Source organism: Osmerus mordax, chromosome 1, assembly GCF_038355195.1.
Source record: "Osmerus mordax isolate fOsmMor3 chromosome 1, fOsmMor3.pri, whole genome shotgun sequence".
Classification (NCBI taxonomy): Eukaryota; Metazoa; Chordata; class Actinopteri; order Osmeriformes; family Osmeridae; genus Osmerus; species Osmerus mordax.
Genome location: NC_090050.1, coordinates 3,631,286 through 3,656,331, shown reverse-complemented (window position 1 = coordinate 3,656,331; position 25,046 = coordinate 3,631,286). Strand labels below are relative to the sequence as shown.

At 40.0% G+C, this 25,046-nt stretch overlaps 2 protein-coding genes across 2 annotated transcripts; one reads left to right on the top strand and one right to left on the bottom strand.

Annotated features, from left to right (window-relative positions):
• Positions 1-12,814: 12,814 nt before the first annotated feature.
• LOC136945639 (serine/threonine-protein kinase 35-like) lies at positions 12,815-21,182 on the bottom strand. The gene is made up of 3 exons (XM_067239592.1): positions 20,562-21,182; positions 18,628-19,383; positions 12,815-15,336 (listed from the first exon to the last, which is right to left on the bottom strand). Exons 1-2 carry the CDS (start codon positions 21,073-21,075, stop codon positions 18,659-18,661), a joined length of 1,239 nt encoding a protein of 412 aa, XP_067095693.1. The 5' UTR covers positions 21,076-21,182; the 3' UTR covers positions 12,815-15,336; positions 18,628-18,658.
• Positions 21,183-23,808: 2,626 nt separating this feature from the next.
• On the top strand, positions 23,809-24,992 carry LOC136948675 (proenkephalin-B-like). The gene is made up of 2 exons (XM_067242624.1): positions 23,809-23,943; positions 24,152-24,992. The coding sequence occupies exons 1-2, from the start codon at positions 23,809-23,811 to the stop codon at positions 24,770-24,772; spliced, it is 756 nt and encodes a 251-aa protein (XP_067098725.1). The 3' UTR covers positions 24,773-24,992.
• The last annotated feature ends 54 nt before the right edge of the window (positions 24,993-25,046 follow it).

Here is a 25,046-nt window from a genome sequence, read left to right as displayed (position 1 = left end):
AACATCATGTTATGTTTAATATAATATAATGAAATACTTATCATGTTATATACAGTGTTGGGGTAGTTACTCAAAAAAAGTAATAGATGACACATTACTAGTTACTTTAAAAAAAAGTAATGCTTTACTTTACTAGATTACTCACTGCTGAAAGTAACTAGTTACACTACTAGTTAGTTAGTTACATTACTTTTGGATTACTCCGTGACATCACCTGAGATGCACTTGCCAAATATCAATATATATGCCCAAATCAACTCATACTTATTATAATGAGGACAGATCTCTCTTTTATGCTTTTTAATACCACAAAGCTGACAAAAACGTTGTGAATATCAACCTAAAAGTTGTCAAGCATAACAAGGCTACAGGCAGTAAGCAAAATGTTTCAAAATAAAATAATGCTTAAAACTTTCAATGGCAACATTTCCTCTACTATGTATGCTGCTACAAGCCTGTTTGGTAACCTGCTGATGTTGAAAGTAAAGTCGTGGCTGCTTGGCTGGTGTCGGCAACAATGGCAACGGCAACCTTTTATCGGCGTCAGTGTCACTCAGGGTCCGGGGCACTTTAGCTAGTCTTGAGTTAGCATGTTGCCGTTGAAGATGCTTTGATAGATTAGTTAGAGGTTGTGTTCGTGGCGGTGGAGAGGTGTTTTAGGCCTGGGCACAATGTACATTGTACAGTTACGTTTTGTCCTTTCGCGCAACTAATTCGAAGTAATGTGCATACCTCCATCCCTAAAAAGACGTCCTAAGCGGCGGCTCTGCCATTCTTGTTTCGCCTCCTGAACTCTGGGGCTAAGTCAACTGACGACTGTTAAGCAAACACACGTAGCCTACTGTAAAGGGAAGTTTGATTTGTTGTTTTTTTCTCCTCCCGATATGCAGATCGCAGTAATGCAAGTAACGCAAGTAGCGCAATACATTTTTGTATTAGTAACTGTAATGCGATACTTAAGTTATCAGACAAATGCTCGTCAAGGGAGGAATAGTAGGATCATTCAACAGTGGGCTGAACCCCCTGTCCATAGACATGCATGGTACTTACAGTTTTCATGATTGCTAAAACCAGTGTTGGGGGTAATGCGTTACAAAGTGTAACGCATTGTGTAACGCGACAGCTTTACCGCATACAAAAACAAAGTGAAGCACTTTCTTTTAACCGTTGGGATGTTTCAGACCCCCCACATTGCAAAGTTTAAAAGAAAATTATTTTTATTTGTTTTTGTATTGGGTAAAATTGGCTAAACACAACGATATTCGTTATGAACCTTTGGGTCATGTGACCCGAAGGCAGCACAAGTAGTGGATACCACATGCACAGAAGCGTGCATTAGATCTGCTGTTTTCATGCGTGGAAATTACTTATAAGGACATTAAAAGTTTGCTTGCAAGTAGTCACCACTATATTATCTAGAAAGACATTAAAAACGAATGTTGAAGTTGTGTTGTCTGTTTTGGCGCAAGGGATACACCCGTCTTGAACAGGGGTCTCATTTATAAACGTGGCTGTCTCAACATCACATTGTCCACTATGGGTGCAGGAGATTAGCCTGGCTCTGCCCTCCTACGTACTTCCGCTCAAATTTATTTTTGCTTCTGTACATAGGTCTGGCCATGAGGTACGTAAGTCAGATTCTTCAGGTTGATTTTCTACCGGTGAATCAGCGAACAGAGGGAGTGGTTGAGAACGATGACGTTGATGTTGTGCGATAGTTGGGTGTGCTTTGCCTTCGGCAAGGGCACAACCTTTGTTCTCTCACATATATATTATTATTTTTATTGTGAGAATGCTGTCAAGCATTCTCACTATTGTTTTCCTGTTTCTCTTTATTATTATTATTATATCAACTTCTTAGTTCTTCCGCCGTTTTTTGGCCTTTAACTAGTTCTGCATACTTTCACCGATTCCTACAATTTATGTATCAAAACGTTCAGCTCCTTCAGGAGATGTTGGCTATGACTTTTGGTATTTCTCACTTTTATACTTTTTAAGGCATTAAGGTTTTTGTGCAAATTATTCTCCCATTAAAAGTAATGGTAAATCCTTTCAAATCATTAAAAAGCTTCCTCCTCTTTCAAACGTAACTACTTCAGCATACTTTCAGCTAGAGACACCATTCAACCTTTAAAATGTTCACAAGACATTCAGCTATTCCCAAATGATTCAGCTTTTTCAAATATTCAGCCAATTTTGAATTATGACAGTTTGAAATACATTAAAATGTTTGCTCCTTCTTGACTTTTATGAATGAGCAGCCAGCAGAGTGGCACTCTGCTGGCTGCTCTTTTTCTGATATTCAACTAAATTGTCAAACAAATTCCTCTAACGTTCATATAGTTTAACGTACAGAAACAAGTTATACCTTAAAATATAGGAAAAATTGTCCTCTTTCAGCCAATGTAACTACTAAAGAGCTCACATTTACAGATTTTCAGCTATGGGCCTTGAAGCGAGAGTAGCCTTTCAAATTCTCTCACTAACTTCAATGGAGAGGTGGGTAAAATCCGTCAGAGAAAGCAGGAAGGAAGACGATTTCGAAACTGCCGGTAGAGACATATTTCTGACCGCACATACATATAAAGGACATCTCTAGTTTCGGCAGAGTCTTGGGTCTCGGAAAATATCCTCATTTTATTGATTGGACGTGTAGTTTTGCGTCTAGGTCAACTTGTTTGAGGTGTGGATGTTAGGTAAATGTTCGTTTTTCTCTCTGCCTAGCTCGTTAGCGATCACAGCTGCTCCATCGCCGTGGCAACCAAACAAACACGCACCAGGAAAGCAAAAGGAACACGTTTTTGAAACTGCAGGTAGAGTCGTATTTTTGACTGCACAGACATATAAAGAATATCTCTGGTTTCGGCAGAGTCTTGGGTCTCGGAAAATATCCTTATATTTTGGATTGGACGTACAGTTTTGCGTCTAGGTTATCTTGTTTGAGGTGTGGATTCTAGCTACATTTCTCTTATTCTCTGCCCTCAGAGCGTTAGCAATCATAGCTGCACCATCACCGTAACGACAGACACGCACCACTCAGTCTCTCACACAGGTGATTGGTAGGTTTACTTGACCATGAGAAACCCGATTACTAGCAATTGTCGGTTTATACCAATAATACGATTACTCCGTTTACATGTGTAATTAGTTATGCGATTACTCAATAAACGCGTCTACATGATTCTTTTTTATTAATCGTTGTATGCTCCATGGCCAAAACTTGCACCATCATCCTTCTGCAACAAAGTGTTGCCGTGTCTTCCTGTATCGGCTCTACTGCTGTATGTTTCATTCCATCAACACATTGAATCCTACTAAGAAAGCCGAGTAAACACACTCAATGGTAGGCTACATCTGCTACTGCTATTACTATCCCAACTATAATTTCAGCTGTTAAAACGATAATATTCTTGTTACGACTAGCTAGCCTACTTCTTCTGTTTAACAGTTCAGCTTTCAGCTTCTCCCGCATTGTAGGCTATTTTAGCTGTTAGCGTTGTTAGATGATGCAGTTCAGATTCCACACTGCCTCTTTTGTGTGACTCACACATTTTTGAAATTCATTTCAGCTTTCAGCTTGCGGGTATTTTCTCATTTCTCACTTTTATACTTTTTAAAATATTAAGGTTTTTGTGCAAATTATTCTCCCTTTAAAAGTAATGGTAAATCCTTTCAAATCATTGTTGGAATGCTGCTCCAGCCCCTTTCAAAAATACCTTTCGGTTGCTTTGAAGCTTCAGCTTATAACTTTCTACTAAATTTTCACTATTTTCAGCTTTTTTAGCATGGTCAGCTATCCCCATTCAGGTTTTCAGCATTCTCACTGCTGTTTCGCAGGAACAGCCTTTTCTAGTTTTTATTTCTTTTTGCCCCCCTAAAACTCAGTCAATATTTGGCCTACATAGACAACGTAGGTGTCAAAAGTTTCGTCTTGGTAGCGATTGAGTTGCTTCTATTGGAATTTACGTTCCGTTGCATGGTTTAGGCTTAAGTTAAGTTTTTGTGGCGAAAAGTGAAGCTAACGGTGGCTAATTTGCTAGCCACAGTCACTGACGTTACTAACGTCACTGCGTCACTAACGTCACGAAAACACGCGTGACTACCTTTGGCAGAACATTCGTTTCGCATCTGTTAACTTGGGGGATAGCTAGGCTAACTATAGCTTTACTGCAAGGCAGCTGCAGAAACGCCACAAGAAAAGAGGCCAAGGTGATAACTATTTACTCATTTTACTTTGTGATATGACACACAATTGTGATGTGTAATGTACAATATAAGTTGATATTATTAAGGAAGTACATCTACTTTCGGAAACAGTAGTCTACTATTTCACTGAAGTATTAGCATCACGACATTAGCCTCTGTTGCCCGGGCAACACATACTACAGTGGTCTATGATGCATCTGTTTTCAATCGTTAAATTAAACATTCCTCACAAAAAAAATTTCGTTGTAGGATTTATTATGACATTAGATTACAAGTAAACGATTTGTGGGTGAAATTATCATTACCTGTGGTTTCAAACTAGTGTAGCTCACTGCAACGTTGTAGCCTATGCGAGACACTACAAAAACATCTACACAGCTGTTTAGGAAGTAAAACGGCGACAGAACATGTTCGGCACTCCCCTTACTTAAATCAAAAGTCTAACTACTAACCTGAACTTCATTGCCACAGCCTAAACTTTGTCAATCTGTTCATGAAAATAATTAATTTCAGCCTAAACCGTACAACGGAACGTTAATTCAAATTCAACCAACGCAATCGCTACAAAGACGAACACAGTAGTGATGGGCATTCCGGCTCTTTTTCGTGAGCCGGCTCGTATGGCTCAGCTCACCAAAAAGAGCCGGCTCTTTTGGCTCCCGAACGGCTCTTAAAAAAATACATGTTTTAACTATAAATTTGACTATGATGGGTGTGAAAACAATTTGAATTAAATTATGAAATGAAATCATACTCGACTGTAACCACATATCTTTAAAAATGCATTGATTTGTCATGGCTCTCCTCCGAGTTTTGACTACTCTCTGACTGTGAGTTGGCTCGGCCCTCCCTCATGCAGGATTGACAGGAACAGAATGTGAGGATGATCGTGTGCGCCTTTAAGCCTACAATCATTTTTTTGTTGTTCTTTGAATTAGTCAATTATTTTAAATACAATTAAAATTAGTTATTTCATAATCATTTAGTTTTTATAGGCTGTATTAATCTATTAAAAATAGAGTCGGCTCTTCAGATATGCGAGCCAGCTCCCGACGTTCACCTTCAAGAGCCGGCTCTTAGAGCCGGATCGTTCACGAACGACCCATCACTAGAACACAGCAGTAGTCTAGTACTGTACCGTAGTAGTACAATTTACCGGGGCTTCTCCACACAGGGCTATATCGCGTTTTGTGTTGTTACTGACAATGATCGCTACCAGTGAGCTTTTATGAATGAGCGATTTTCCACTAAATAAATGTCAAGCTTATTTAATGGGAGTCAGGTGGGAGTCAGGTGGCTGAGCGGTGAGGGAGTCGGACTAGTAATCCGAAGGTTGCCAGTTCGATTCCCGGTCATGCCAACTGACGTGTCCTTGGGCAAGGCACTTCACCCTACTTGCCTCGGGGGAATGTCCCTGTACTTACTGTAAGTCGCTCTGGATAAGAGCGTCTGCTAAATGTAAAACGTAAATTTACGTTTTGGGGGCCATATTTTCAGTTAGCAGATGGTACTGTTTGAATCGCGATTCCATCTTCTACTGCCGGTAACGTCGTAGAATAATATTCAAAGGGGGTTCTTTATTAATGAATGAATGCAATGAGTAGGTTAAATGCCTGAAAATATCACGAGAAAGGAAAAACATAAAAGGACGTTTAAGTCATAGAGATTAGGTCAATTTTTATACCGGTCTGCCAAATGTGTTGTTTTGATTCAACGATGAGGCTGCCTCTTGCAGGGGAAATGAGAAGACATCATATTTAATTCTACACTTCACTCGTATTTTGAGTTGTAAATGAGCAGCAAAAAAAGATGCTTTTAAATCTATGTGATCTTTATAAATAATAAGTAGGCCCTATGCATTTTTATATAAAATATACAGACCCCTGTGCAACCGACGCAAGCAAGCACACCCTACAATTTCCCCAGAAATTGTACCCTCTCTAGTTTGTGTTGTAGTTACGTAATGGCGGCGGAGAAAGATGCGAGCAAAGCCATTCGGTCCGTTGTGGCAAAGCTGCCGAATATCCAACAGCTAAAGCCGGAGCTGAGCTGAGTTTTGTTGGTGGCCATGATGTTGTGGCCCTCCTCCCCACGGGGTTCGGGAAAAGTTTGATTTTCCAGCTACGGCAGCTAGCTCTGTTAAAGTAGTGGAGAATGAATTGGCTAAGGCGAACGCTAGCGATTGGTTATGGCAGATCAGAGTGGCTCTGGGCAGATCCAATAGTTTTAAACTTCAACAGAGTACCCGCCTACAAGGAAGTCAACGCTTGTCAATGGAGCGAGGCCAGACTCTTTGTACAAATGCAATGTACGAGAGTCTGGTTAGGACCAGGCTAGCAGGAGATGCCCTGACTGCATGGAATACAGGATAACATATATATCCTACCTTTAGATAACTTCAGAACACAGTGTATAACTAAATATATTTCTTTAATAATGTGCTTTACATTTATGCATTTAGCAGACGCTTTTATCCAAAGCGACTTCCACGAGAGAGCTTTACAAAAGTGCATAGGTCACTGATCATAACAACGAGATAGCCCCAACATTGCGAGCAGCCAAAACATGAAGCATACATTGTGAAAAACCAAATAAGTGCCAAAGGAAAGAACCATAAGAGCATGCAGTTAAACAAGTCACAATTAAACAACATGAAACTCAAAAAGTGCAAGACTTTACCTGTAGAAAAACAATCAACAGTAAAATATTTCACAGCGAGTACAATAATTTAAATCCGTTACAACTAACCAACAAGAGCAACAAGTCTCTCAATAAGAGTCATTGTGATCCTGGAGGAAACTAACATCAGGAGGAAACTAACATCAGGTCCAGCCAAGCATTCCTAAGTGCCGTTGTACTCCCGGAACAAGTGCGTCTTGAGCCTTTTCTTGAAGGTGGGGATACAGTCAGTGTCCCTGATGGAGGTGGGGAGTTGATTCCACCATTGGGGGGCCAGACAGGAGAAGAGGTGGTCCCACCTCTTGAGCGGTGGGACCACCAGACGGTTGTCAGAAGAAGACCGTAGGTGGCGGGTGGGGGTGTAAGGCTGGAGGAGAGACTTGATGTAGTCAGGTGCAGTCCCGTTCACCGCTCGGAAGGTCAGTACCAGAGTCTTGAATCTGATACGGGCCGTGATGGGAAGCCAGTGGAGGGAGATGAGGAGCGTGGTAACATGGGAGCGTCTGGGTAGATTGAAGACATCTAGTATTCTGGAAAGAAAACATCTACTACAGTAACTGTAGCACAGTGCACATGAGGGATATTTCGAAGGTCCACTGCCATACTGACAAAACATCTAAACATTTTGACCTGCAGTGTTTACACAATGCCAAAGGGACTTTTCATTTTGGGGGCACTGACTATTTGTATGAGAAAAGGTTTAAATTTGGACTGATGAGTTGTCTGTTTTGGGAGAGATATGACCTTTTGCAGGTGTGCCATGGTGTTTTGCTGAACCATCTAGGTTATTTTGGCAACTGTATTTAAAGCTTTGAGAATTTCCTTTTTTGAGAGAGAGATGAGCCACAGCAATCGAGAAGGAACTTTTAATTTTGGGGGCACTGACTATTTATATGAGAAAATGATTTGGTTTTGAAGCATGAGTTAACTGTTTTGGGTGCGATATGACCTTTTGAAGGTGATCTATGTAGTTGTGCTGAACCATATAGGTTATTTTGCTAAATGCACTTAGAGCTTTGAGAATGTAAATTCTGTTTCAAGAATTGAGCCAAAGCAATGGAGAAAAACTGTAATAAAAACACTGGCCAATAGAAATGTTCCATTTTGTTAGAAGGAGATCCAGAAGCTCGCATTTAAATTTGCTGAAGCAAGTAACCTTCCTTCCTTCTCAAAAACAACACAGCAAGCTGGACAGTTTGGGTTTGAGAATTTCTTGTGAAAAGACACCCAGATGTCAGCCAAAGAAAGCCATAAGCCCTGTCAGTTGCAAGGGCAGCATGTGTCAACTCCACTAATGTGGAGAAGTGGTTCAAGGTAGATGAAGATCTTCTGCTGTAACTGGGTATTAAAGATGTTCCAACTGTATTCAAGACCACTTCCTGTCTTCATAGGTGGTTTCAGAGGTCAGAAAATCTTGTTTTGAGGTTACATCCGGAGAGAAACCACCAACCGCCTTGGTGTGCTTCAATCCCTCTGGTCAATATGGACCACTCCTCATCCTTTTTAAAGCAAAACTATAGGAAACTGAGTGACTGCACAATGCTCCCCAAAACACCATTGTTTTCAATTGGATACAAGTGGTTGTATCACAGGTGAACTGCTTTTGGATTGGGGGAAGCTTGTAAGTAAGTCTGCTAAACAAATAGGGAGACTCCGCGGATGTAGCCAGCCATGTTTTCTGCGATAACACCATCCTGGGCTGTATTTGTTTGTCAGCTGTAACTAGATACGCAAGCTATGCAAGTAGCAAAATGACTTAACTTCACTGAGTCAGTCTCCACTGACTCACAGCTTGTATTTATTGTACAGGCGTTGTTATGAACGCACACGTCGTGTGACGTTGTGGAGTCGTGTGACGTCCTAAAATTTCTGACTGTGTCTAACTAGTTAGCTACTGTTAGCTTCACTTTTCGCCACAAAAAACTAAATTATGTCTAAATCGTCAAACAGAACGTTCGCACAGATAGAAGCAACGCAATCATGACCAAGACGAACATTTTGACACTGACATTGTCTATGTGGTGCAAAACTTCTGGGATGAGTTAGGGTGGGAAAATATATATATTAGAGTGAAATTAAACAATTTCTAGAAAGACTATTACATTGCTATTACAATTACTGATTTTCTTGATGGACGTACCGGAAAACCACTTGTCTGGTGTCAGAGGACACAAATATATGTACACATACAAATATCTCTGCTTTCTGCTTCTTCAAATTGGACAAAATCAACTTATTTCTAATTGAGGGGAATAAAATAGTGGTGCATTGCAAACATCGACATAAAAACGTACACATGTAAATGTGTTCCCTTTCAGTTAACAAATCCAAGGGAGATAATGGAGACTAGTGCTTTGAGCTACACAGCTGTATTCCATCTGACAACACTAATTATGCAGGCTATAGACTCCCCCCCTGGGGATGAATGTCCAAGAACCCCCTCCCCATCATTAAAGCCTCAAAACATGTTGCTAATGGGTGGCTAACTTTGTCACATAGCCTCTTTCATGAAAACAAAGGTTGCTAAAATCTAGGAAACAATGCAGGCATGCCTGTGTACATACATAATTAGTCAATGAAGGTGTACTTTCTTACAAAATTTGAACTTTTTGGCTTATGCTTATTAGCAATGAGAAGTGGAGAAGCATATTGCATGTGTCAGTCAGCACAGCACCACTGGCAGTGCATTACATAAATAAGTTTACCCTTCTCAGCTACAGTCCAGACAGGGGCCTAAGCTATGCTAGAGCACATTAAAACCAATTATTTATGAGTGGAAGAAAGTAATCTAAGAAGTGATTTAGAGGCACAGTCAGTAGAAACTATAAAAGGAATATGCCAAAAACTAAGGATTGCTATTAACCATGATAGATGAAACCAAAACCAACAGCCTAGAGTGAGGATAGAGAGCATGCAGTTGAGGTAGGGAGACTTAGCAACAGGAGATTGTATAGACATCATTGTTCTTTGAGTGAGGGGGAGGGGTGTGTCTGTGAAAATTAGAGGGTGAGAGGAGAATGGCTGTGTTGGAAAGGGCGAAGCTGTGGTGTGTGTTTTTGTGCCTGTGTGTCTGAGCAGATATGTGTGTGTGTGTGTCCGTGTGTGTGTGTGTGTGAACCCAATGACCAGGTGGCTGAGCGGAGCTACCCTGGGAATGAAAAAAGGGATTTGGAGTTGGGGTGCGGGTGCGGGAGAGAGAGTTTTTTTTTTAACCCTTTGTAGCCTGATGAGAACCGTCAGTCATCTTTGGGATATTTGCTATGTTTGCTGAATATCTAAAAGGTGTGAGTCAGAGTGATGAGGAAAATGATATCTGAGCTTATCTCATTTTACTCTCTAAAATAATTTGAAAGCCACAGAAGCATATTTCTTGTATCTGTTCTCTCAGGTGTGTTAAAGGCTGATGGCGCAGTTTAAGATGTCATGACAAATCTCAATGGTTATCTCTCACATTGATGATCAGTAAACAATGCTGACTTTCCATGGTCACTGACTAAACTGTTTTATGTTGCATTGACGAAACAAATTATACCTAGTTTTGTACTGTATTTGACTAGTATATTATTTAATCTTCAACAGCTCATGTGTGTCCTGACACAAGTAATACTACGTATTAGGGCTGGGCGGTAGGCTGTGACCTAAAATGTACATCACGGTATCATTTTAAACATGGACGGTAACAGTATATATACCCTCAATATCTTCTACAAATCTGTTTCACAGAGCTCTGTCCATCGGCCTGATCCGTACCTTTGGAAACATGCATGTTCAAGAGCATGCCAAATTGCAGCATTTGATAAAGATAGCAAGTGGGATCATTGGGGTTGATCAGGTCTCGGCAGTACAGCTGTACAAGAACCATCTTTAAAAAAAGGCTGATCATATCCTCAATAATCCTACCCATCCTCTCCACCTGAAATTCCAAAGGAGCAGCAGGTCAAACAGCAGAATCCTGCAACAGAACATATTACCCACAAGGTACAGTAAAGCATTTGTGCCAACAGCAATTACAGTACATCACTAAATGATAGATAGATAGATGTCCAACTACATTACTAGGTTCTGGAATTTTGATTATGCACATTGTATATTTGGATTGTATATATAAGATGTGTATTTTATACTGCTACCATTGCACAGGATAGTTCGTCAATGTGTGTGTGCACATGTTTGTTAGTGTACGTACAGTGTACCTCTATTCTAAACAAGACGTGTATGACCAAGTTTGGACCCCCTTGTGGCCCCCTAAATGTAGTCTGAATAATCATAATGAATAAAAAAAATGATATTTTGCCTGTTAATGCCTGCAATGCAGTGAAGAAAACTATGACAACAATAATGTGTAATGTAACTGGCCCCTCCAACAGTACAACTGGCCCCAGCTTGCCACCCGCACTGATGTCAATTACACATCACCTTGTTGTCAAAACACTACACACAATGTTCAGTTGTTGCACACACTTCTCAAGTAAAATCTCAAAGCATCAACCTACAACACACAAATATTCAAATCTCTACACTTTCAGGTCTGTTGAGCAATTTGCAATCAGGACTGCAGCATACAAGTGCCGTGAGCCTCTGTTTTGTTTGGTGAACAATGGAGAAGTTTGAAGAGATTGACAACCAGAGAAGGAGAGGGGTGAGAGTGAGAGGCGGAAGAGGGGGAGGAGGAGTAGCAGGTAGAGGAGTAGGAGGACAGAGAGAAGGAAGAGGAAGAGGAGGAGGACAAGGATGAAAAGGAGGACAAGGATGAGGAGGAAGAGGAGAAGGACAAGGAGAAGAAGAAGGAGAAAGAAGGCGAACGGTCGTCTCTAATGAGATTCGGGCCACTGTGGTAGTCCATGTGCTCAACCATGGTTTGAGCATGAGGGAGGCTGGCCAGAGGGTCCAACCAAATCTCAGCCGCTTCACAGTTGCTGCCATCATTAGAATCTTCAGGATGGAGAACAAGTACGAAATCGATTTGCCTTGTGTACTGTAATACTGCATATCAATAGAATACAGTGTGCTCACAGTATTTGTTTTTTGCAGGACTGAAAGAGAACCACACCGTGAAGGAAGAACACACACTTTGGCAGTCGAACAGAAGACTGAAATTGTAAATATGGTTCGTGAGAACAACGCTATCACACTCCGACAAATACAAACTAGGATCCTGGCTGACCATGATACATTCAGGAACGTCCAGACCATCAGCCTGTTTTCTGTGTGTACCGAAATAAAACTTTTTTTGCTGCATATTTGTGTGCTATTTTATGTTTGACTATGAAAAAAGTAGGCCTACACAGACATTTTACAAAAGGAGAAATGGCTCATTCTCCAGAGTCATTGTCATTCATATGGTGTGTTCCATTTCTATAATTGTGTTTTCAATTTTGCACTACAGTGTGCTGTGAATGCTTGGTAGTGTGCAGCAAATGCTTAGTTGTGTGTACTGTTATGAATGGTATGTGTGTGTCATTTGAAAATATGGCTGTGTACCAAATGAGAACACAAGTTCCATTTTGTGAACAGGTAAGAGATTTGATGGCAAAGAGTCATCTTGCAAAGGGAGTGTCAGGTTTAGCATTTTGTGTGTGAGGTTTTCAGTTTTGTGTGTGCAGTTTTGAGAAAGCCGTTATTGTTTTGAGAAACGTGTGTTAACAATTGTGAAAAACTGTAAGCAATGTTTATAATGAAGCTTCTGATGTGAGTAACTTTTTACCAGATGCGGGTATCAACAACGTTTGTTAATGTGCTGATGGGCTTTGCAAATGGTTGTGATACGGTGGAATTGTTTTTAAGTTATTGGGATTTTGGGTAGAAGTTCTGACCAAATATGGGCCATGGATGCAGCTACCAGTAAACACAAGGGTTGGTTGATTGCACTTATACTATGACCTAGAATTACTGACGGCAAACGTCCTATAATTCACAACAAAACACAGAATAACTTTTCGTTTTCAACTTTATTTAACTGAACTGGAGCTGAAGCATCTGTAGCTCTTAAACTCTAAAACCAAGCACAGTGAATTCTGCTGAAGTAGTCCCCCAGACAAACCAGTGGGTTTTCTACCCAAAGTCTCTCATTGGATGTGAAGGAAACAGCTAATGAAATGACTTGCTCATTACAGTGTTTCTAATGAAAGACAGTTGCATAGAAAGTGTTGTATAAACCCGATAATGACTTCAAGGATCTTATAGAGGGCTGTCCATTAGTTTGATTTGATTGAAGAAGGGAACCAACACCAAATGTTGGTAACTGAACACCAGCAACGACAAACCAAACAGTCGGTTTAACTGTTTCAGAACATGGGCTGTCTGAGGGCTTCTACACAGGTACCCTGTCATAGACATTTGGACCTTGTGTTTGAACCATAAGGACCTTGTGTCCCTACAGTAGGAGTAGTGAACATTTCTAAAGGTCACACAGACATAATCAGAATCATTGGAAACACTGGAAAAAAAGTATAGAAAATCAAGGGTTATCAAATCAAAAGTTAAAGGTTTAACAGAAGAAGCCTTCCTTTAAAATAAGATGTTTCTGCTTTATCTCGTTTACAAATTGGAGTCATTATTCTCTTTCTCAAGTTCAAAAGATGAATACAGACATGAAGCTGGCTTGTATTAGAAAACGGGTAGAGATTTCTGACTTAAGTACACAAGATTAACAATAAAAAAACAGGTGAATAGTCTTCTATTGAGGCAAAGTTCAGCTGAATATTACACACCCTTGCACATGATCAACCAGAAGACAGAAAAAATAAGAAATAGCCTGGTTTATCTTTAGTTATTTCACAGAATGTCAATACATGTCAAGCAACCATTGACAATTATATTATGCAACAACATGAAATGTCTCACTCATCTGCACTTATAATATCTTGGGAAAAACACTGAACACAAAACTAATTTGCCCATAAAAGAAGCAAAAATCTTTGAAAAAAACAATGGCTCAATAATAGAAAATCATAGCTAATGTGCAGTAATGTACGAGGTAGTAGGACTCTAAGGTTGGTCAAAAGGTATGTTTGAAAACCAAAAGGGAGACAGAAAGACTGTAGTGCAGATAAAATAAATTATGTGATTGTAGACCTTCTGTGGTGGGGATGAACTCCAATGATTAATAAATAGCTGATTAATGTTCAGTTCTGGACATGTTGTACCATAAAAATAGTTCCGATATCATACCAAGTTATACAAACCCTTTCATGGTGGCACATACCCACCCCAGACTGGGTCAAAGTAGCCAAACAGAATCCAAAACAATAGGGGGAAAAAACTACAGGAAGAATTATTTAACTCTGTACATCAGGGACACTGAACTACAGAACATTTTATGATAATCATTTGTAAAGGATGACAGCCTATTAGTGAAAAATATGATTTTCTAAACCATTTTTTTTTTTACCAACTTTAAGCAGTAAGGCTATTTGGGTATTGTGAGAATTATCTTAAAAGATTGCCAATTATATATAAATATCTAATCAACATGCCATGTATACAAGATACTTGCTTTCACTTGTAGACATTCATGGTGTGTCTTATAAAGAAATTAACAATTTGATATACTTAAGGGTACAAATAGGCAAATAAATGATAAGTTATCGGGTTTATAGTGGTTTTATTATATCGATGCATCCCTATACTATCGATGAAGTTTAAAATTTAAGTCTAAATTAAACAATCTTTTTTTGGTGGACATTACTGTAATAATGCAGCTCCAACATTGCAATGGGCATCCACTGGCTAATTGCACATACTTTCCAACATATCCCCCATCTGCAGTCAACAAATAAGGCCAATTCAAAAAATTAAGGTATAAAATTAGAATAAAATTGTTTGGATATTTAAATTTCACTGTAAATGAATTTTCAAGGCACTAGTCTTAACTGGATTTCTCTCTCAAAAGGTTTAGGCTTCTTGTTCCTAGTTAGTTCTGATGGGCTAACAAAGTGCAGTGAGTGCCCATTTCTAACTGTCCACACAAGCAGACAGGAATTCAAACCAGCCACTTAACCATCATTCTAGACTTCCCTTTCAAAGATATAATTGTGTTGGGGGAAACTGGATAGGAACCAGTCAAATATCTAGCAACGATGCGGTAAAGAATATAGTCCCTGTGTGCTACGTCTGTACACTGTGCCAGAGGCTTACCATGTTCTGGCACTGACAGGTGATGAGCCACAAGAAAAACACATTCAGTGTTCAATCCAACAAGGCCAAGCAGCCAATATAACAAAAATGTTACATCAATACAGGTAAAGTACATGTTGTCTTCATTATTATTTCTTGATTTAAAAAAAATCTCAGGCTAAGAAAAGCATTCCCTGTATTCAAATCTTTGAAGATTCACTGTAAACAGAAAAAGAAAAGTCTCCAAAATGCAGTCATGTTAAAAGCTGTCTTCACAGTTATTAAGATTGGCGTTTCACAGTTTTCAGGAGTTGCGAGTACCAGGAAATATGAAATCTGGGGAGAGAAAAGAAAATGCATTACACACTTGAGAACAAATCAGCAAAAAAAAACAAAAGAACAGCAGCAACACACATAATATGTGCCATCGTGTATCAAATAAAATAAGTTAATGTCGTAGCCTCTTTATCCATGCTATAAAACAGGCAATGCTATAACAAAAATAACAGCTCAAATTGGTCAGGCTCAGCCATCAAAACACAGAGGCTCTTGATTCAGCAAAAATAGCTGCTCACAATCAAACACTGGGCTCCTCTCCACACTGGTTCCACCAAGAGACTAGCTTAGCTGGTACCGCTACATTCTCCCCAAGGACAGCTCAACTCTGAACAAGAAGACAGTTTACATAAAACAGGCAGCAAAGCTGATACTGCATTGAGCTTTAGCAGTGTTGTTGTAAAAGCAAAATGCTGTAATAAAAGGGCCAGACAAACATGACTGGCTGAATCAGGTATAACTATCTGAAGTGTTGTTAAAGTGCTGAGTCAATGCAGTGATGCTACATTCTGCTGCAGCCCATTAAACAGCTGCCTTGCCTGTTCCAGTCATCTACGGTCAGCAAGCACTGCAGACGTCCATCTGGTTTGGAGCCAGCTGAGCCAACACACACATACACTGACTACCGCAGCACTGCTAACAACCAGCTGAACAAGCCTACAATGTGTTGGACTTAAAGTGTGGCAGTAATAAATCTTTTTTTTAAATTATTATTTTGTATACATTTTTATTATCATTAGCATATTACCTTTGCACACTAGTTAAACCATGAGAAAATAGTTGTTGGCTGTAATGCAAACTGGCTTTCCATGATACTAGTACCATATAGGGGCAAGGGGTTGTGGGTAAACCAGTGCTAAACTTGGTTTATCACTGGCTAAACTTGCTATGATATTAGGGTCTCCGTGGGGTACCTTGCTTAGCATCATGTGGATTTGGCTGGGTAGGTCAACGTCTGGGCACCTAGAATGCCAAAAAGATATACTCAACAGCTGAGGCCAGACAGATATATGGGCCAGAGAGAGTGCCTGGGGGTCCTGGATGTCAATACACATTGGGCACAACCATGCTCCTGCTTTCGGGTCACATGGCTGTATACTGGGTAACGTTCTGGGCATTTGTTATTTTTAATGCCACCTCAGGTGGGTTTGCGTATCTTTAGCAAGTCTGCCACTAAGCGTCGAAGGTGTGTCAGGAGGAGGTGTGGCGTATGAGAGCAGTGTGTTCCCCAGCAATTCCTTATCCAATATCATTTTACATTGTCATATATTTCCTAAATAAAAATCACAAAGGTTTAAATTGCGTAAATGTTCAGCTGTTTGCAAAGGGAGACTTAACATCATGTCTACTAAATGCAAATGGATCAGCTTTTTTTGGGACAAAAGTCACTCATAGGAGACAGTAATTATCCATTAAAGACCTGGCTCATCACTCCATTCTGTCCCCATGCGACAATCTCGGCCTGAGTTGTCTATTCTACATTACTTGGTGTCTGGATAATGAATCTATACATTATCTACTGTATGCCTTCATTGTGAAGACCATGTGAATGTCTCCACTGCACTGTCCAGATAGGCCTAGCCAGAAATGGTGTCCTGGATGTTCCGTCAACTTATGTAACCGGTTTAACAGGGTATTTGGAGGAAATAATAATCTCATCTCCCTAGTCTTAAGGGCTGACGCGTTGTTAAAGCTATTGCTGACTCATCAGTTGCGCTGTTGCATGTGATGGGTTGGGATCAATTTGTTCCTTGTCACACACAAATCTGTTGATGACACAGCTCATAGGTCACAAATACTACACGACAATCGGTTATTTTCAGTACCTGCTGAGCTATTCAATCAGCTTCTCAAGACAAGAGTTCCTTGTGTACAAATGTTCTATTACATAACTTCTCTGGGTCTATTTAGAACGACTACCGCATTTCTTCGAATAAACGCTGCAGCGTTTATTAAATAACGCTCATTTTTGGTGCAGCGTTTATTCGAGAGTGGCGTTTATTCGAGGGCAACGTTTAATTGGTAAGAGAGATTTTGTGAATTGTAGCTGCAGTGCAGCCATAGACGACTTCGTTGCTGGCATTGTGATAAATTTATCATGCAGCTAAAAACGCAGGTTTCATTTACTACCGCTGACCTCCTTGTCTATTCTTTGTTTTTCTATGAGTGCGGCAACTCCCTTTCTCATTGGCTATCAATTAGGTGTGCGTTGGTAGTACAACTGTCTCAAATACAAGTGTTCTACATTGTGTAGAAATCTGAAGCAGCATGCCTAATTATTCATACACGTTAGCTTAAACAGAAAGCTGTGCAGAAAGTTATGTACATAAATGTGTAATAAATACTGTGGTTGAATTTAACCAATTAAATAACCGTTTTCAGATTTGTTTATTCGAAGAAATACGGTATTTTGAATTCCAGACACACGTACAGCTAGACCATCCACCATAATAGTAACCAAGCAGACTTGCCTATTTAACACATCGCATGTCTTTGAAACCATGAAAGCATACATTAGACTACAGACCACATCAGGGTGGAGTCAACATGGGTGTATACTGTGCGCGCACTTTTGACTCGTACACACACAGTGGCATTATTGGAAAGGTAGAACGATTCATCTCTATGCTAAGCCGATCTGTGCAATGTAGAAACAGCTAGAGCACTGTGTGGTAGACGTGCAGGCAGAGGAGCGAGGGATGGTGAGATGGTGAGAGAGAGGGTGAATGGAAGGGTTGGGTGGACAGACAAGCAACAAGGGATGCGGGGACTACCCTCACAGAGATTTAAAAAAAAAACAACCTCTCTCTTTCGTCTCTTACCCTTCACACAAAAAAACAGGACCAACCCATTTTCCTGTAAGTTTGGCATTGGTGAAACATACCCTTCCAACAATCAACTGACAGTGTGACAAAATGCCGATGACATTCACCAACCACACGTGAATCACCCAAGTGTATAGACAAAGGGAGCCTGTGAACATGCAATCCACCTCTTCTAACTACAGGCATTTGACAGATGATGGTTTCCTCCCCCCGGGGCAGAGGGGTGCTGACAGTTGCATAACAGGTATCCCAGCATGCACGGGGAGGAGCACATAGGCAGCCCTTCACTGGACTGCACTGGCAGAAACTAACAATCCAGAAGTGTACAGTTTGGTGTACCATTATCTACCAACAAGGCTACTGATTTAAGGATTAACAACTAAGAAAATATTACAAAAGAACAGTCAATCCTGTTGTCATACACAACAGGATTGAAAGGAGAAGACAGGAAAGTAAAGACAGTTACCTGTAAAAGGACTTGACGCCAACAGCAGGGGTTAGGCAGCACATGTGACCTTGTCCACTCTGGTCTGTAGCTCAAAGGCGTCTGGCCGGTCCTGAGGGTTGACGGCCAGCATGTCTTGCAACAGCTTTTTAACACCGTCTGACATGGAGGACCTGCGTTTCTGGGGGATGTTCAGTACCATCTTTGGATTCTCTAGTAGTGCCTCGCCCACCGGCACAATGTCCGTGCCCTGTTTGACGTAGGTACCCAGCAGCTCGCGCTTGGACTCAGCATCGATGAAGGTGATCCTTTCCAGCATGGCCCAGATGATGATGCCCAGGGCAAAGATATCTGCCTTGGCCGTGTAGTGACCCTCCCACACCTCGGGCGCCATATAGAAGTCTGAGCCACATGCAGAAGACAGCCAGAACTGATTGACATTTACAACATTTATGTTTTTGTCCTTCCCTCCTTCCTTGTTCTTGCCTGCTCTCCCAAGACCAGCACACACCTTGCTGAGTCCAAAGTCCGCGACTTTGAGCACTGGTGTTCCTGACTTCTCTGATATGAGGATGTTGTCGGGTTTGAGGTCGCGGTGGACAATGTTGTTTTCATGCAGGAACGCCACTGCGCTGGTGAGCTGTAGCATGAAGCTGTTGTTGGTCTGTGGGTCTGGCCGTCGCGATAGGATGAACTGGTTCAGGTCACCGCCTTCACAGAACTCCATGACAAACCAAAGGTAGCAGGGCTCCTCAGGGTGGCTCAACACCCGCTCGCCTGCAATGAATAAACACCAGTCATTGACAAATATGACATACAAAATACATACATCAACACAGTGTCAAATGATCTGAACAGACACTACAATACAATCTGTTACATACAAATTGTCACATATGCTGATCAACACAGATGATAAAGATATCTAAACAATGTTTGTCACACAGCGAATAAATGCTGCCCATATCTGTAAAATACCACAAAAGAAACCTGAGTATAATCTCGGTTTATTTCAGCTGCCTCCATGACCATCACACTACCCAGCTGTTTCCAGGAAAAAGCTGACTAGAAAAACCAGTTTGGGAAGGCTGTAATCTCATATTAATGTCAATGCAATGTATGCATTGGAAATTAAGGTACAAGTAAACTACACAAAAAATACAAATCCCCTGCAAGTCAGGACAAAATCTTGTTTTCAATGACAACCCAAGAACACTGCACAGGACAGTGAATCCGAGGCCTATTCAACAACAGACCGATTGTTGTTCACCCAAGAACCCACTGCAGAACCTAGTCTAGCAAACCTTCAAAGTAGATGACATTGATAAGCAACTTGGAATTTAAAATGGCTAATTAGTGGATGACTCTGGATCAGGCAGTCTGACTGATCCCATCAGGTATACATATTGTATGAATGCCTATATAAATATGCATATTTTCCCTACATCAAAAAACGGAAACTACTCACAACATAGTTCAATCATCACAGATATTTCATTCTGCATGTTTGGGAGAATTGTGGTGTGGATTGAAGTAGGCCTACTTTAATTGTAATTGTATGCAGCTACTCTGATTGCGTTAGTAATTGTGACAGCATGGCAGCCTACATTCTGGCCTTTTGGTAAAATGCTTAAAAATGACCAGCCGATCATTAAAACAGAAGAAACCAAGGGCAATATCAAGGACCAACTGCGACAGACTTACTACTTAAAAACTTTCAGTTACACCAGGCCAATCATTTTCAGTCAACGTTATCTCAAGACTGCCCTGTTGTGATTTGACTTGTTCATTACGTCATCAGAGAACAAAACTAGTGCACCATTCTTCCAATCTCACTGATAAATAATACTAAATGAACTCCGTAAGGAACGTGAACGCCACAAACATTTAAAACGTATTTGCAAGGGGGTTTTAATTGTGGAATTATAACTGAAATGCAGAATAGGCTAGGCTACCTTTCAGTGAGGTCTCAACCAAACGCAAGTACTGCTTGGACCGTTTATTTCCATGACTCATTTTCTGAGCCATGCCGTTTCTTTGTAACACGCATTCTTCCAACTGAACCACATTCTCGTGTCGTTTCTCCAGGCTAGCCAGAGCCCAGAATTCTTGCAGCGCCAGTTCCACATTTTCTGGGGCATCACATCGGAGTTTCTTTACTGCTACTTTGGTCCCAGACCTTCGAGCAACTGCTTCATAAACCACGCCATAACTGCCCCTTCCAATCTCACTTAGCAAGCTATAGCGGGGAGCCATGACCCTGTGCTCCAAGCTTCGACTTTTGAGAAAGCAACTGTCGTCCTCCATTACATATTTTTCTTCTGTATTTCCCACACTCAGAGATCTGAGCACGTCTGTAATTTCCCTTTTCTCCGACGTGTCTTGAGTTCCAGTTCTTTTGCAATCTCGCGCACTCCTTGTGCGTCTCTGCCTGTAATCACCTCTATCCATGACTGTATGCCTATTCATGTTAACGGAGGCACTTGTAAGCCACACATTTGTTCATTTAAGCAAGTAAATTAAAGGGATTCTTCAACCAACCAATCGTAAACGGTGTTTACGGAAATTACTTCTTTCGATTTAAGACCGCCCTCCAATAGCCTACGATTAACGTTTTAGGGATACGAGATCTGCACAGACAAAAAATCTAGAAAGGGGACGATGCAAGACTGTACCATTATATGTAACAGGGTGGAACGATCGGTGAATTGCCTGGTTTTTTTATGGTAATGTAACTAGCTTACGGCAAAAATATATAAAAACCTCGTCATACCCCAGGATAAACCAAACAAGGCTGTTGAATGTAATGGTGTTGAAAAGATTTGTTAACGATAAGTTCACTGTGTATGATTGTAAGATTTGGCACCCTCAGTTGTGCCAGATGGTTTTTCCACTTCAGCATGCTTCTTCACGTGCTGGCGATTCTGTCCCGAATGCACGTGTGGGAACACACGTAGGAGATGTTACCACATCAGTGGTAATACAGTACTTTATCACACACATTGACGTGATGCTTACACACTAAATATGTGCCCTTTTTAAAAATTAAATATTTGTAATTGTAGTCACATAGCAGCGAATACATTTTTATAATACGATTTTGGAACATTAATAGGCTAACAGGTCATTTATTTAACCAAGACTGAGAAGCTATCTATAAATATGTTCAATAAACTTCAATACACAATTTCACAGAAAGGTTATTAATTGTCAAACACAAATCATATTGACTTAGTATAAGGCAAATAGGCCTACAGTCCACTTGCAATCAGTTCAGTACAGGAAGACCAGGACATTCATTAACAAACTATTTTTGACACAGCAGTCCCAAGCCCTCCACTGTGACAAGTGTCTAGTAACAGAAAGTCTTTTAGTGAAAAGAGTCTTATTTTGATGTTTGATTTTAACAGCTTCTAGTCAACACTGTTTATCAGGCTTTAAAGAATAACTTTTTTGTTCAAGAAAATGTAAAGCAATAGGAAAGTTGAGTTTCAGGAAGAACCATGATTATGTTTTCAGATGGAATCAGAGAGTTAAAACTTTTTCTCACAGACAGCTGTGTCAGTCTATCTTCCTTTCACATATTGTGCTGGTATTGTATGCACTAATATACTTTACTTTACATTACAATATAATGTTATTCATAAAGGTGATACTGTGGTAACATTACCATCTCTCATTACCATCGCTTTCTTATGTATTAAAGGCAGGGTAGGCAATGTTGTTGAGAAGCACTTTTTGTCATATTTGCCGAAAGTAACTTCACGTCTTAATAGCAACCAATATATCTAAAGGTTTAACGGTAATATGAAATCATTCCGACATCTGTGGGCGTCGCAATCATAGACGGAAATCCCGGGGGGGACAGGGGGACACGACCACTGGTCGCAATACTGTAATATACACGACCAATCATTAAGTGGTACCCTGACTATTGATTGGACGGGTACATGTCTGTCTACCTACCAACCTGCGCGCACTCTGCCTCTCTACACTGACTCTATAGTGTCAAAAAGAAGCTAAAATAGCTAGCTTCGTGCAACTTGCCTACCCTGCCTTTAAGTGTCACCAAGCTTCTTGTTGTGGTCCCAGTACCATCACCTACTTCTTATGTATTACAGTAATGTCTTAACCCAATCACAATTATTGAGGTTTTATGCCCCCCAGTGTACATAAAAAAGAATTGTATCCAGACTCCACTTAAGGGATATTTTAAAAATGAGTTTTAATATGTTAACAAACTAACAAGGAATGAGTGGCCTTTGCTGCTTCCATTGAATGGCATGGTAATGTCTTAGCAGACATAACATCAATGCTGAAGTGCGTACTGGATGGATCAGACTTCATTAGATGTCAGTCTAGATTTTTAAAAATCCCCATCGATTCATAGAATATCAATTGAAAATGCCGTGAAATCAAATGTGTGAGAAAATATGATTTTTTTTTTTTTTACCATTGGCAGCATTTGGCAGTGGGAGTGTGTATCTGCTGGCTTTATCGCCAGTGTAATAGTGGTGCAAAAGTTAACTCCCATTTGTTTAGTCTGTAATGCTAAATGGCTATTTTAATAGAAAACTAGTGTTACAAAATCCCCATAGCAAGCATACAAACATACAGACACAGTTATTAGCTCAACATTGAATCGGGAACACAAGCTGGAACAAGTGTAGTTAACTAGTTTACCGTAGAAAACATTTGTAGAAATAGTAGAAGTAAAAACTGCACAAAAAGTAAGAACTGCAAATAGTGTGTATATGAAAGAGAGTGTGTGTAAGGGAGCAAAAGAGATTGAGGAGGAATCATGTGAGACCTAAAGAGAGTTCCTATTGGCTGAAAGGACAGACCTCATGCATACCTAATTGATAATGTAGGTTTATAAATTAACTGCAGCACTAACTGTCCCAGTCAAAATCCTTTTTGGGTCGAACAGTCGTTTTAAGAGGAAGGAAGGAAATTGCATAAACTTAAACATACTCACTAGAGAATACCTACAGCACTTAATACATCGGAGAAGGTAAATCGTTTTTAAATACTGTAGCTGTTAAGTGTAATAATTAATTTCTCGTAAGAAATTAATTATTACACTTAACAGCTACAATTAAGTAGTTGACTGTAACTACTTAATTGAATAAAGACATTTATTATATTCAAAGGGTTTTTCTGTTTTCAGGTTTTCAAAGAGAAGAAGAGAGAACATTTACGATGCTGTTCTACCCTGTGCTAGTATTGCTACTGCTTTCCCTCAGTTTGCAACTCTCAACACAGTATGAAGATTGCTCCTCCCAGTGTTTTACTTGTCTTCAAGACGTGTCAGATTCAAATACCCTCAACCAACTGGTAGGATTATTGTGATAACTGTCCACATACTTAAAATTACCTCTCAAAGTAATGTGTAAGTTTAATAACCAGAACATCTTGGTCAAAGATAACACCTTTTTTATGTTTAAATAATCTATTGGGGGTTATTTTAGAGTTATTTTTTTGCATATATAAAATCATAAAAACTGTTAATTGTGGTTTGTTGTATTTTATTTGTTTTCATTAGGTATGTACCTTGGTGTGTGAGGGCAAACTTCGGACACTCTGTGAGCAAAAGAGAAATAAGTGTGCTGAAGCAGTTCAAGCCTATGAGTTGAAAGAATTAGCGAACAACAATGAGAAAGGACCAACACATGCTGAAGATACAGAATCCAAAGGAATATCGATTGGTACAATAGTCAAGCGGTATGGAGGATTCCTTAAGAAAATTTACAAAATTAATTCCGATATTAGGAAAAAAGTTAATGAAAAAGACACAGACATAACTGGAAACACACCAAAGGTATTGGGAAAACGCACTGAGTCCAAGGCAGACACGCCACTGGACAGTGTTCAGTCTGCAGAGAAAAAGGATGTCTACTTAAACAATTCAGTTTTGAATGAAGATGACTGGTTTCAGAGGATTTTGAGCCAATACGCTCCAATACACATTAATGATTCTTCAGCAGAAATACATCTAAGGAGTTTAGAAAAAAGATATGGAGGTTTTTTGCGGAGAACTCTACCAAGAATCAAGTGGCACAATCAGAAGAGGTATGGTGGGTTTCTAAGACGACATTTCAAGATATATGGTGGATCAAATGGACACCTAATACCTTGTCTCTTCAGTCAGCAAGTCACCACCTGAACTTACTTTACTTAATAATCATCACTGCAAGATATCTATTGGGTTTTGCACTTCATGATAAGAGCCCACACTGGTCAAGTATGTCACCATTAACATTTAAATACGTCAGTGTATGTATTTAGTTTCTTTATGTTCAGTACATACATTACTGTGTGTAATATACTTTATTAGTACTTACAGTAAGCCTATTTGTAAATGAAAATTGTCATAATGCAGCATAAAGAAATACATTGTTTTTTTTATTATATTATTTGATCCCTTTTGTGAATAAAAA